The sequence below is a fragment of the Notothenia rossii genome (genome assembly GCF_949606895.1).
Source record: "Notothenia rossii genome assembly, chromosome: 7".
NCBI classification, from domain to species: domain Eukaryota; kingdom Metazoa; phylum Chordata; class Actinopteri; order Perciformes; family Nototheniidae; genus Notothenia; species Notothenia rossii.
The window spans coordinates 50,495,027-50,510,069 of record NC_136905.1 but is presented as its reverse complement, the minus strand read 5'-3'; the positions used below and the strand labels follow the sequence as shown (position 1 = coordinate 50,510,069).

The 15,043-nt window shown below is 43.1% G+C and overlaps 1 protein-coding gene across 1 annotated transcript; it reads left to right on the top strand.

Moving 5' to 3' along the window:
• Positions 1–351: 351 nt before the first annotated feature.
• On the top strand, positions 352–3,269 carry LOC307045766 (E3 SUMO-protein ligase ZBED1-like; the record flags this gene model as incomplete). The annotated part of the gene is made up of 2 exons (XM_079691713.1): positions 352–1,270; positions 1,878–3,269. 2 exons carry the CDS (start codon positions 352–354, stop codon positions 2,891–2,893), a joined length of 1,935 nt encoding a protein of 644 aa, XP_079547839.1. The 3' UTR covers positions 2,894–3,269.
• Between the last annotated feature and the right edge of the window lie 11,774 nt (positions 3,270–15,043).

Genomic DNA, 15,043 nt, shown 5'->3' with positions numbered 1-15,043 from the left:
AGGCTGCACCAATAACATTTGAAGTGAGTAGCACTATGCCTGTATATCAACCACAGTACCCTGTTAAACCACAGGCCAAAGGGGGAATCAGCAAGGCAGTTGAGGGTAGGGCTGGGCGATAATTCGATCTCGGTTCGGGATCGCGATAAAATTTTGATCGATTGCGATATTATGCTTGGGACATATTATTCGATATGACATCTTAATAAAAAGTAGGCCGCCTAGGCGCAACAACACCAGTATCAGTTTGGCTGCTGTATGCCGGTAGGACACGCCCACGAGCGAGCAGCGTGGCCACAGAGTGAGACTGAAGACAGAGGGAGAAAGGGATGAACAAAGAAGTTGTCAAAAATGAGCGAAACTAAAGAGGACCGTGAAAGTGAAATTATTGGCGAACGCGAAAGCGACACCGTAGGCCTACTAGAAGACATAGTTGACAAAAAATGTCACACCACGTCAGCTGTGTGGACATGGTTCGGTTATGGCAAAAGCGACCAGGAGCAGACGAAGCCGGTCTGCAAAATATGCCGGTGGGTAGTACCAGCCAGGACGGGGAATACGACTAACCTTTTCAATCACCTGAAAAGGCACCACCCCACTAACTACACAGAGAGTGTGACACTGCGGGCTCAAGCTAGCACACCACACACGAAGCTAAGCCACACACACACGTCACCCGGTAACATCAATAAACAACAATCCATCCAGTCGTGCTTTGCAGCCATTGCCCCGTATGAAAAACAGTCAAAGCGGAGCAAAACTATAACGAGCGCTATCACTTATTGCCTCGCTAAAGATATGATGCCCCTGTACACAGTGGAAAAAGAAGGCTTCAGGAAACTGATCAAAGTGTTAGACCCCAGGTACGAGCTCCCTGGTAGAAAATACTTTTCTCGGACGGCGATGCCACAGCTTTATAATGAATGCCGTCGTAAGGTGGAAATTCATCTGAATGATGTTAAATACTTTGCCACCACCACCGATCTATGGTCTAGCCGTACATCGGAGCCATATATGAGTCTCACGATTCATTTCATTGACGAGGAGTGGGCTCTACACAGCAAATGCTTACAGACAGCATACTTCCCAGAGGACCATACTGGGGAAATCATCAGCCAGGGGCTGGAGGATGCACTCAAATCCTGGGGCCTTAGGGAAGACCGACAGGTGTGCATCACAACAGACAACGGTGCAAACGTTGTCAAGGCTGTTTCCCTCAAAGGCTGGTCCCGGCTGCAGTGCTTTGGTCATCGACTGCACCTTGCCATTGGTAAGTTCATGATGATAGGCTAATAATAAAAAAAGTTCATGATGATGTCAAAGGCTACATTTTCAGCTCTAATAATAGCTCAGTGTAATGATTCGTATTCTTATACACTGTTGCCCATAAAGCTGGAATAAAATGTATATTTTTACCTCTTCTCATGAAATGATAGTAACAATGTGATTTATTCTTCATAAAGTATATTCTCAAAATTGGTAACTGGGACTTAGTAGCCTATGTAATTATTGCACCTGGTAATTACTGATGTGTATAAATTGGAATAGAAATAGGAATGTATCTGAAAACAAAATTATTTCACTTTACATGCCTCAATAAACCAATGTACAGGCTATCACTTTATAACTATTGATACTGATACTAGGTGATAATTCGATCATTACTAACATTTTGCATCTAAGATGTATTTGAATGAAGAGTTTATATTCTATCACTGTACTCAACTTAAATTGAGGAAAAATATGTTTATGTGTGTAGTCTAATTGATTTTCATATCAAGGATGTCATGACAATATTATGATTTATTATTATAAGACAGAAACTAATTTTTAAATAATACTTAATACTAATAATACTACATTTTTGTCATCTACAGAGCGAAGTGTGAGAGACAAGAGAATAGAGAGAGCCATGGGTGTGAGCAAAAAAGTGGTTAGTACTTTCTCATACTCATGGAAGAAGAAAAAAGAACTAACAGCTGCACAAAAGGAGCTCGACCTACCTGAGCACCGGTTGATGACAGAATCACCTACCAGGTGGGGTTCTCGCCATGCAATGATAGCACGAGTACTGGAGCAGGAGAAGGCCATTTCAAAGGTTTTATCTGCTGATAGAAAAACAAGGCACCTGGCTCTCTCATGGCAAGACATTGAGGTCTTGGAGTCTGTACACAAGGCCCTTAATCCACTTGTTGAGTTCACTGATGCCCTCTCTGGTGAAGCACATGTCAGTGTCTCTTGTGTGAAACCTGTCCTACAGCTCTTCAATACAGAGGTCTTGAAGCCAGGAGAGGATGACACAGAGCTAACGAAGGCCATCAAAACTACTATCACCACATATTTGAATGAAAAGTATGATGATGATGCCACTGATGACCTCCTTAACATGGCATCTCTTGTTGATCCTCGGTTCAAGACCCGCTACATCCAAGGTGACAAGGTAGAGGCTGTGAAATCCAGAGCTGTGGCACAGATCCTGGGTGACTGTCAGAGCACACCACAGTCTACTCTCACACCTACAGCTACTGCTACTGCTACAGCTTCAGCTCCACCAGCCAAAATGCAGAGGAAGACACTGGGCAGCTTTTTCAAGAAGTCCTACTCTGTTTCTACCTCTAGTCTAACAGATGAGCAGGATGTTGAGGCTGAACTGAACAGTTACCTGCTAGCTCCAGAAGTAGACGGTGAGACCAACCCCCTGGCATGGTGGAAAATCCACTGCACATCATACCCCAGAGTGAGCTTCCTGGCAAAGCGGTATCTATGTATTCCTGCCACCAGCTCACCCTCAGAGCGTGCTTTTAGTACAAGTGGCAATATTGTGTCCTGCCATAGGGCAGCTTTAAAGCCAGATGTGGTGAACAGACTTGTCTTTCTTGCAAAAAACCTGTAATGGGGTAAATGATGTTCACTACTGCACAAGATGTAGAATAACTGTGACTGGTTTACTATGTTTACACATTACACATGTTTTTTATGTTTAGCACTTTAATGTGTCAGAGGGTCTGACCCACTTGGTTTTGTACTGCCTTGGTTTTGTACAAATATTTGAGATTATTATTATTTAATAATTGTTTTTTTTTTTTTATTCTGTATGAGCGAAAGCATTTTGTTCTCACTATTGGAAGGCATTAAACTTTATTATAAAGTTTCAGTGAATCTCTTGTTTCTTCAAGCTTCAGGATGTCCCTCACACTGGCAGCATCTGCAAAAACTACATATCGTGATAAGAATCGAGATCGATCAATATGGAAAAACATATCGTGATAACATTTTTTTCCATATCGCCCAGCCCTAGTTGAGGGTCTGAAGAGAGCAGGGGTGTTGGAACCCTCACAAAGCGAGTGGAACACTCAAATACTCCCGGTATCAAAACCTAGCGGGGAGTACAGAATGGCTCATGATTTAAGGACCATTAATGCTATTACAACTACAGCTCTGGTACCAGTGCCTAACCCATACACGGCTATTTGTAATATCACACCTGAACATACCTGGTTCACCTGTATTGATCTGGCCAACGCTTTCTTCTGCATACCCCTGGCGGAGAAGATGAGGCCTATTTTTTCATTTACAATGGGAGGGGAGAAACTACAGTACACGAGACTGCCCCAAGGCTTCAGTCTGTCTCCAGGAATATTTAACAAAATACTCAGGGAACAGCTAGATGGCGTTTCATTACCAGAGGGGGTGGTGTTGATCCAGTATGTAGATGACCTTCTCATTGCAGCACCCTCCGCAGCCTCTTGTTTAGAGGCCACCAGGAACCTACTGGTTCGCCTCCATGCAACAGGGTTCAAGGTCTCCAAGAAAAAGCTACAATGCACCCGTAAAGAGGTGACATTTTTGGGCAGAGTTATCTCTCCAGCAGGTACGGGCATGTCAGCAACACATCAGGAGGTTATATTGCATCACCCAAAACCCAGGACAGTCAAAGACATGTTATCTTTTCTGGGTCTCACAGGCTACAGCAGACACTATATCCCAGAGTATAACCCAAGAACAGCTGTACTGAGGACACTGATCAATGAGAAAGGCATGCGCAATCTCACTGTCACACTGGCCTGGACACAAGCTGCAGAAGCTGCGTTCATTTCTCTCAAACAATCCATGTCCCAGGTCACCTCTCTCGCCTCTGCATCCTATGCATTGCCATTTTTCCTTGATGTTTCTGAAAATGAGAACACAGTAAATGGTGTTCTATTTCAGAAAAAGGGGGGATGTAGGTCAATACTGATGTACATTAGTGTCACACTGGACAGAGTGGAGAACAGGGAACCTCCATGCACAAGACATGCAGCAGGTACAGCACGTATCTTAAACAAAATTTCACACATTGTGATGAGACACCCTTTGACAGTACTGACAACACATAGCATTGTCTCTTTTGTGAACTCAAGTGCATTCACAATGACTTCCACAAGACAGACCAGGTTAGAGAAAACTCTGACGCAAGCACACATCACCTACACACATGAAGGAGTTAACAGCGCAGACACCATTGGCAGCGGAGAACCCCATAGGTGTGAGGAAAGAATCATCCAGGATGTGAAGCTAAGAATAGATCTCAGAGACGAGCCTATGCCACATGCAGAAAACCTGTTCACAGACGGCTGTTGTTTTAGACACCCCACCAAAGGGCTCCAAGCGGCCTACGCAGTCGTGAGTCAAAAAGCTGAGGGAGAGTTTGAAGAAAGATCAACAGGAGAAGTAACAGGGAAAGTCTCAGCACAGTTGGCAGAAGTAATGGGAGTCATTGCAGCATTAGAGCTATCAAAGGGAAAAGATGTAAACATCTATAGAGCTCCTGCGGTCACGTGACTTTTGGTTATCAGCCACCATTTTGGCAGTAAACATGACGACCGGCGCCAGCGTTTTCCTACCGTGCGAGTATACATCTCATTTTAATTCAAGTGAAATTCGGCTTTATAGTACAAAATTAGAAAGATTAAATATAAGCGACCCATATAATGCACCCGGTGTGCTTTTCAAGAGCATAACCTCCTGCTCTGAAGACGATGTACCCGACTTGCGCTACGCGGACATCCACAGCTATCTTGTAAGCTTTCCATCAGTGTACTCAGGAGACTCCCTCAGAGCTTACAAAAGCTTGGAGGCTTACAAATGGTGTCAGTCCGGCTTCGTAAACAACATTCAACTGTGGAGTCTTACATCCAAAAACTTCGGCATCATCACTGCAAGGGTAAGTATTAAATTATTCCAGTTTGATAGGCAGTGTCACGTTAGCATTGTTTGTTTATTAGCTTGTCTAGCTACGGCAGTGTCACGTTAGCATGTTTGTTTATTAGCTTGGATAGCTACTGCAGTGCGTCTGAAACTAGTTTGTATTTTTGAACGTACTCAACCAAAGTGGCTGGCGTTTTTAACCTTTATTTATCTATTTTTGTAGCATTGTACTGTATTCCTTCACCCACCTGATATGAAGTGATCACTGCATAAGCGAAAGCAAACGGCCGGGGGGTCCCATCTTTCAGTCTTGTTCAGACGGCTCCTGGCTCTTTTAATCGCTGCGATCCACTTTTCCCTCCTCTCCGCGTCTTTTGGAATGCGATAATAAGATACACCTTTCTTCTTCCCACGCCTATTTGTGCAACCTGGTGCACAGCAGTTATCCACCATCCTCGACAGTCTGCCAGTGCCTGCCAATGAATTTACTGACGCGATTACTGCCAAAATGGCTGCCCCCTTCGTTTCTCGTCACGTGACCAGCATATGTGACATCATCCGCAGGAGCTCATACAGATTCAGCATATGTTCATGGTGTCATACATGTGGAGATGCGCCAATGGATGCGAGCAGGATTTGTAACATCCACCAATACTCCCATCAAACACGAGAAACAGATCAAAAGGCTTGCAGAAGCAGTAATGTTACCCAACAAACTAGCTTTACTTAAATGTAAAGGTCACAGCACGGTGGACAACTATTTGGCTTGGGGTAACAATGCAGCAGACAAGGCAGCTAAAGCCAGAGCAGGGTATATACCCCAGTTTCAAATGCTGGTCTTAAAATCTGCTGACTTACTGCCCGCAGTAACAGATGATACTCTTAAAGAAGCTCAAGCAACAGGGTCTCCTCAAGACAAGACAGTATGGTTAGACAGAGGAGCTACCAACAAAGACGGGATATGGTACTCCCCAGATGGGAGACCAGTGATACCCCCAGGATGGATAAGATCAATGCTTAAAGAAGCACACGGCCCAACACATTGCGGCAAAACTCAAATGAACAGACACCTGACTCACTGGTGGCACCCCTACCTACCTGACATGATAGCTAATTACCTAGAGGAATGTGTAATTTGCTTAACCCATAACATCAGAGCCACTGTAAAACCGCACCAGGGAAAGTTTCCTTTACCTAAGATGGCAGGAGAAGAAATCATAATTGACTACACTGACATGATTGACAAAGTAAGAGGGTTCAGATACTTACTAGTTGTAGTCAATGCATACACAGGTTGGCCAGAAGCTATGCCATGCAGGAGAGAAGATGCAGACTCAGTGATCAAGTTCTTAGTCACTCATTACATTCCACTACATGGGTTTCCTAGGAAAGTGAGGTCAGACAATGGCAGCCATTTCAAGAACCACGACCTACGCACAGTAGAACAGTCTTTAGGACTAAGACACAGTTTTGGAGCTGTCTATCACCCCCAATCTCAGGGAAAGGTAGAAAGGATGAACCAGAACATCAAACAGAAACTCAGCAAAGCATGTGAGGAGACAGGCATGAAATGGTTAGAGGCCTTGCCTCTGGCTCTCATGTCAATTAGGAGCTCTATAAACAAAGGGACAGGCTTCTCCCCATTTGAGCTGACACATGGCCATCAGTTTCCTGGCCCAGGAGCCTTGAGTGTAGGAAAGGAAGTAGAGGTCCTGAGTCCGAAACCTTATTTCCAGCAGCTTAAGGGATTGGTGTCAGGATTTTCCACACAGGTTGCTGATGCCAAAGGGGGACCCGAAAAACACGAGGCCAACACAGCGGAGTTCGTCTGGCTGAAGGTCATCCGGCCCAAGTGGCTCAACCCCAGGTTCACCGGCCCCTACAGAGTGACCCAGCGGACATCCCATGCTGTCCGCCTAGAAGGAAAGGGGGACATCTGGTACCACTGGAGCCAGTGTGCAGCGGGGAAATCACCTGGAAGGACCCTCGACGACATCCGGACGGACCTGGCTATCATCAACGCGGACATCCCTACAGCAGACGACTTGGAAGCAGGCATCAGCGGACTGGAGGAGAAGGACCTCGCGGACATCCCTACAGCAGACGACTTGGAAGCAGGCATCAGCGGACTGGAGGAGAAGGACAACAAGGACATCCCTACAACCGACAGCCCAGAAGTCGCCATCAGCGGGCCGAAGCACGAAGACACAGGACTTCACGGGAAGACAGAGGAACCTGCTCCCCTCTGATCAGGTTGCTATAAGCTACACATAGCACCTCTTTTAATAACCCATTTTTTGAGGGAAGTGGTATCTTAACCCACAGTTTAAAGTTCTTTTAATAACCCATTTTTTGAGGGAAGTGGTATCTTAACCCACAGTTTAAAGTTCTTTTAATAACCCATTTTTTGAGGGAAGTGGTATCTTAACCCACAGTGTAAAGTTCTTTTAATAACCCATTTTTTGAGGGAAGTGGTATCTTAATCCACAGGTTAAAGTCATTTATTAACCTATAAGAAGACTCCATTTATAAACCCAAATTTAGGGAGTTGTTTTCTAAAAAAAATCTATATTTAAGGGATTTGTCTTTCTTTTTACCTCATGTGATACTGACACAGGGACCAAAACCTCTCAGAGAACAATAGAAAATGTCTGAAGGAGCCCTGAATTTCCTGATAACCTGTTGGTCACTACTAGTGTTAGGAGTAATAATCTACTTGTTCGCCCTGCTGTATGTACATTGTAACCTTTAAAATCATGGTTGAGTGACCCAGTGGTTCACCGCATTTTTTTTTAATAACTTGGGGGTTAGAATAGACGTATACTGACACTAGAAGGGTTGGAGCTCACAGTATAACTATGTATGGTAACTGGAAATGGTTGGCAGGATTAGCCCTGGTTTCTACTGTGATTGTTACCATTATTTTAATCTTATGTGATTCCATTGACCACCCAGACTCCACTCCTCCGCCAAATGAATCCGTAACTAGAGTCAAACGGGGCCATTATGAGACAGTAGTTACCCCAATGTCTCCTAGACAAACCTTCACTCTCCATGCAGGTAGTGATGGAATAATACAACTCGACTTGTGCAAAATTGCCCCCTGCAGAAGCCTCGACCGTACCTATTCCTACCTAGCCAAATATGTCTGCTTAGCCCCTGCGGTATGTAACAAAACCGTCACAGATACGGTTAAAGGTGCTCCTTACATTTACAGAGGCAGTACATACAGGACCAAAGGCGACCCTGCTGTGTCCGTCACATACACATACGGGTGCACCTGCGAGTCCTGGTCCGGTGTCCTAGCAAATTCGGGTCCTGATGACTGGGGATACATGCCACCTTACCGATCGGCGGAAATCGTTAGATCCCTCAAACATAGAATGAAATTGATTAGGAGAAACCCAAACGTCCCATGCGTTGTCAGGTTTTGTAATCCCGTACGCATAACGCTAAAAAATGTAGTGCTCTCCGACGCTGGACTTTATGTCCTCGCGGTACATGCAGGGGGGGGTTCGCCACAAGGCCTCTTCGAAATTAAAGTTAAACCTAAGGTGGAACGAAACCTTCCTCGGGCAGCATCTAATATTAAATACCTGTCTAAAATTACATGTACGGATAAATGCACGGGGGATTATAGCCAACTTCAACCTCTAGACGTCATCCAAATGGCCACAGGATACACAGATGACAACCTATGGTTAAAATGGGTTGCCCAAACAGCCCAAGAACAAATGGCCGGGGATTGTCTAGCCTGTGCTACGGCCCGCCCGCAATTAGCCACTGACCCTGCGCCCCTGTTTCCCACAGATACCTGGGGGTACAACTGTATGTTACAACTGACTAGGATGGCCAGCCCTCCTAACTGTACCACCCTAGCCAAAGTTTTCCCTCCAATTGATAATGACACTAGGACAGGCCCATTTACGCCTGACAAAGGCGCCGGTGGGTACACATTAGGGCTGCACGATATGGGCCAAAATTCATATCTCGATATTTTTTAGCTGAATGGCGATATACGATATATATCTCGATATTTTTTCCGTAAAGTAAAAACAAAACAGACAGTCCTAGTTTGAAGCCAAACCTCACACAGGCACTTTATTTAACGTTTAGAAGCTGCACATCAACATGCATGAAATAATTCAGGAACAAAAACTACCAGCATAAATAAATAAAGATACCATTCTTCCTTCTTTCTTGCATCCTCCCTCATTCCCTCAATTACTGCTTTCTCTTGCAAAGTAATTTCGACCAGGTAACTCGTACCTGGGGTCAACAGCTTTTAGCAGCTTTACAAAGCCGGTCTGCTCCACAGTCGACGTGGGGACCATGTCTTTGGCTAAGTGATATGACACTGCCTTCGTTATTTCACGCCACTTTTCGCTTTTTTTTTCATAAGGCACACCACGTGTGAGTGAGTTGTGTAGCGTGATTTGCTTTGAGGCAGGAGGCTGACAAGTCTTCACGGTCTGGGTTGCAGCACGCAGTTTAATACACTCCTCATACTGCACTTTGTGCTTCTGTTGTAAGTGGTGGAAGAGATTTGTTGTGCTCGACCCTTTCGTTGCAACTTTTTTCCGGCATTGTCTACAAAGTGCATTTTTCTGCTCCACGTCTGCCGCTTGAAAACCAAACCATCTCCAAATGAGAGAGCCGTTTGTTTTCTTCTTAACAACCAGTTCATCCTCGTTTTCTGTATCACCTTCTCTCCTTTCTGTCTCCTCCTCTATCTCCGGATTGTTCGCTGCTGCTGCCATGCTTCTTCATGCAAATGTCGGGAGGTGGGGGTGAGGGCGAGGGGGTAGTGAGGGGGAGGCGGCAGGGCGCCGTTGCTGCTGCTTGGAGATACAGAGAGGCGGGCCGCGGGGCAGAGAGAGTTTGCAGCGGAGTTTGCAGCAACTTGCAGCTTGTTTTAATATATATCGATATATACGATATGATGTAATCCTATATCGCGCATGAAAATATATCGATATAAATTCAAAACTCGATATATCGCCCAGCCCTAGTACACATGTTTTTCCATGGTTCAGAAATCCCCACGTTTTGACCTAGGAAATGTCTCTCCGGATTGGTGTAACCTCACCCTGTCTAGCACTAATATAGGACATTGGGCCAGAGCTGGGCTCTACTATTATTGTGGGGGTCACCGCCTGTTCACCCGTATTCCCGAACTATCTGTAGGATTGTGTGCTATGGTGCGCCTCCAGGCACCCCTAATGTTATTAGGCAAAAAACTGGGGCTCACGGACCCTAAAGACACACTTAATACCAACCTAATCACTCGACGTAGGAGACACGCGCTGTCCAAACGCCACGCCCCGGGCTCCTTCGATTTGTCTGTCGACTCTCCCACCTACATCGATTCCATCGGAATCCCACGAGGGGTCCCTAACGACTACAAACTAGCTGATCAAATCGCTGCAGGGTTTGAAAGTTTGCCAATTATCTCTGCCTTCTTCCCTGTGACCCCTATCAAAAATGTAGAAAGGATTAACTATGTACATTACAACATACTCCGATTGGCCAATCTCACTAGGGACGCGGTAGAGGGCCTGGCTGAACAATTGGGTCCAACATCCCTTATGGCTGTGCAAAATAGGATGGCGTTGGATATGCTTCTTGCAGAGAAGGGTGGAGTTTGTGCAATGTTTGGGGAGATGTGCTGCACATTTATTCCCAATAACACGGCTCCAGACGGTTCCGTCACAAGGGCTTTGGAAGGCCTTCGCACCCTATCTAAAACTATGCATGAACAATCAGGGGTACAAAATTTCTTAGAGGAGTGGTTCGCTAACATGTTTGGTCAATGGAAAGGTTTAATAATGTCTCTCTTTATTTCTGTAGCTACTTTTGTGGCCATTTTAATAACATGTGGTTGTTGTTGTGTGCCGTGCATCCGCTCCTTGTGTGTCAAACTTATAATTTCCACCATTGAAGGAAAAGCTGCTCCTCCCCCACTGTACCAAATGCCCTTGTTGGCATATGCGGAGGGAGAGGACGAGTATGATGATTCGGCAAACAAGGACACAATTTTTTAACATAGTTTGGTCTTTCTTAACTGTCATTGGAGGTTGTTTTCTGTTCCCAAAGGTTTAATGAAGGGGGACAGACACAGTATTAAAGAAGGACAGTAGTTTTGTTTCAAATGTCTTATGTGTGTTGGTCTCGTTAATGCGAGACCAAAAGGGGGAAATTGAAGGATTATTTGAATTATTTGAAGTATTAAAGTAACGGGGTATGACAGGAAAGTTAAATCTGGTATATTCATTTTGGTGTCACCTTATATATGTTCATGTGTGTTAAATTTGAAGGGACAAAGTATCCTTTCCCTCCCCCAATATATTGAGGTGAAGTCCTGGTGTTTGGAGAAGAGATGGGAGCATGGGACACCCTTATTTGGGAATAGGGCCAAGACTCTGGAATGTTTCCCTCGTAAAAGAAGGGTGTGCGTGACACAATCTTGTAGCAGATGTGTGTGTGTTTTCATTGAAGTAAATATAAGTACTACATGATTACTGGTCAACTATACCTCTGTTCTTATTCTTTCATGTGTGGGTACTAAATGGCTACAAACATTGTGGAGAAATTAGCTTAAACATCTTTTATTACTCTATATGAAATGGAAGCAGTTTTTATGACAGGGACGAGAGAGGTGGGGGAGGGAGCGCATTCCGAGGAGTTTCAGCATATCAATTGTCAGGGGAATCGACTTGTTTTCAATAAGAGGTGTGTGGTTGGTTACTTTGTATTAATAATAACAGTATGTGTAAAGGAAGCTGGAAATATACAATGTGAAACCTTTTATTTGAAGTAAAGATGTGAACAATAGCTCAAACAAATGGAAAGGCTGTAAGACAAATGAGTGCGTTCTCTGTATTGGGCCTGTGTGAAGTTTGACTATTTGAAAAGCATCACTAATACTGCTTAAGAGCATAGGTAACGTGTTCCTCGTTATTATTGATATGAAAGTAATTAACATGTATTACGTATATTTAGCCAACTATAACAACTATATCTTAAAACATACTTTTAACTTGTGTGTGGTAACCTGAAGGGGGGAAGATGGACCCAGGGACAAAGGGCCATAAAAGGGGTGGGGGCTGGCTACAAGATGTGAACGGGGTTTCTTCTGCTGTGTCGCACTGATTGGGTACGACAGGCCATGTCTTGGTCTCTGCCAATAAGATGACCTCGGGGGGAAAGCCCGCACACACCCCCTCCTGTGTTTTTAGTATGAAACACTGTGTTTTCCCGGGGTTCACTCTCTTTTTCTTCAGGCTGACCAGGAGGGTAGGACAGAAGTAGAGCAGGAAGTACTTCCTTTGTCTTTGTGTTTGTATGTGTATTTTGGGTTGTTACTGTATATCATTAAAGTAAGATTATTGTTTAACTTGTATTCTGGTGTTTCTTAATCCTTTCCTTCTCCCGAATTCACCCAGCTTATCAAACGACACGCGGAGACGAGGTTGGTTTTCAACATCCTCCAAATCTCCAACATGACAAGTAAGTGAAGAGTAGAAAATATAAAAGGTATTGGCTATAGGGAAATGTCCCAGCAGTTTAGGAGAATGAAGGTTATAATCTAATCTAATACATAGCCATTACATGTCTAATTCCTGATAATGACAGGAAGACAGAAAGTGCATTATACTACTAATAATAATAATAATAATACTACTCATAATAATAGCAGACATTTTTGAACAATGACCACAATATCATTATTTTCATAAACCAAATATGAACAATTGAGGAAAATGAGGAAGAACTGATGATTAAAATGTTGTAGTACAAGTAGTAATGTAGTTAGTGCATAAATTACTATTGCAACAAATGTGTTAATTTTCTTCATTATTAGTCGATTTTCTTTTATGCAGACATATGTTGCAGGGACTACTAGAATCATCATACTGGCGTGACTGTAAACATCAGGGGGTTAAATAAAACATTTTTTTTCCCTTTTTTTTAGAGGACATTTCAGAATATCGCGATATATATCGTAAATCGCGATATAGTCAGTAAATATCGCGATATCATTTAGAGACCATATCGCCCAGCCCTAGTTGGTGCTCCAGTATAATCGGTACCCCTGAAACTCATCCAGTGAGAAACGTTCCGCGGTGCAAAAATAAGTGCGATTAAAATGCGTACATTTTTTTAACGCGTTCATTTTTGTGTAATTAATTAATCTTAATTAATGCGTTAAAGTCCCGGCCCTACAATAAATACAAAAATAGAGATGCATTAAACACAAACATTGTGATCCATATACCTCCACAGACATTTTACCAATGAATGTATTTTTTTTTAGGACAAATTACATTTTAGAGGAACTGCCTGGACTTTAGGACAAACTATAACCAATACCAATTTAGAGGAAGCAGCTTGTGAATTTGAACCTTTGACCAGCTAAATATGACCATGACAATAATTCTAAATATCTTATTCTGACAAATGTAGATTATGACATTTGAGCATTGTGCCTTTTTAATAATACAAGTTAAGTCACAGCCTGCCAAACAGAACAATTCTGAAGAACCTGTTCCTGCAAAATACAAGCTAATTTTTTTTTGCCACTTAGCCCTAATGCAATCTATCCAGATAGCTTCTGTGTGATTTCACCAGGTTCTGCCACAATTTCCTTGGCTATACCTGTGGTGTACTAAAAAGCAAAAGATTTCAGCTGCCACCCCAACAGTGTAAAACAGATTTGGGAGCCAATACAAAATTATATAAAAACATATGTCAAAGCGGTAAATAGGCTTACTTTCATATGTTATAATCACCTACAGTGTATAATACAGTCTATGTGACTGTAAGCGCACGTGGAACTGCAACATATGGCTCAAGAAGCTGACACAGATAAGTGTGTATGATATGGCATGATAAGTGTGAAACACACCATAAAGCTGAAACTTACAGAGACTTCTGCTCCTGACAGACTTTGTTGCCCACTGAGAGAAGGCCAGGCTTCAGAATCTTCATCAGTTATCTAAAAAACAGATACAAAATTATCCATTACATAATCTACAAAACAACCTGCATGTGACCAATGTTAACAAGATGTAGTTTGGTTAGTTCTTAAAATAATCTTAAAACCTTACACATAAAATGTGCAATTTAAAAAAAAAACATTACGCTAAACTTACGGCTGTGTGGCTGACATCATGCCCATCTTCAGAGCCACTGTCCGAGGAATTACGATTCAGGTTCTGTTGTGTAAGAATATAAAGTATAAATTAACTTACATTTTTTAAGTAGCTTCAGTGAAATAGTCAAGCACAGAAGCAAGTAGGGCTTGAGACAATGACCTGAATCCTATAGCAAAATATATCCTCTTGTGCCTTGCCCTGTACAACCATCCACGTGCAATATTTCTTTTTTTAATATGCTGGCTGGGTGGGTACCAGCAGAAATTGAGTATTTTCTTACTCTCTAAGTGCAAAATCAGGCCAGGTTCTTGCTATACTTTATAGCGTTGCTAAAGAATACATGGTTCAGCAACACACCACAAAGCTGAAACTTACAGAGACTTCTGCTCCTGACAGACTTTGTTGCCCACTGAGAGAAGGCCAGGCTTCAGAATCTTCATCAGTTATCTAAAAAACAGATACAAAATTATCCATTACATAATCTACAAAACAACCTGCATGTGACCAATGTTACCAAGATGTAGTTTGGTTAGTTCTTAAAATAATCTTAAAACCTTACACATAAAATGTGCAATTTAAAAAAAAAAGGACACTATACTTACGGCTGTGTGGCTGACATCATGTGCATCTTCAGAGCCAATATCCAAGTCGTGGTCGGAGGAATTATGATTCAGGTTCTATGAAAACAATATCAACAT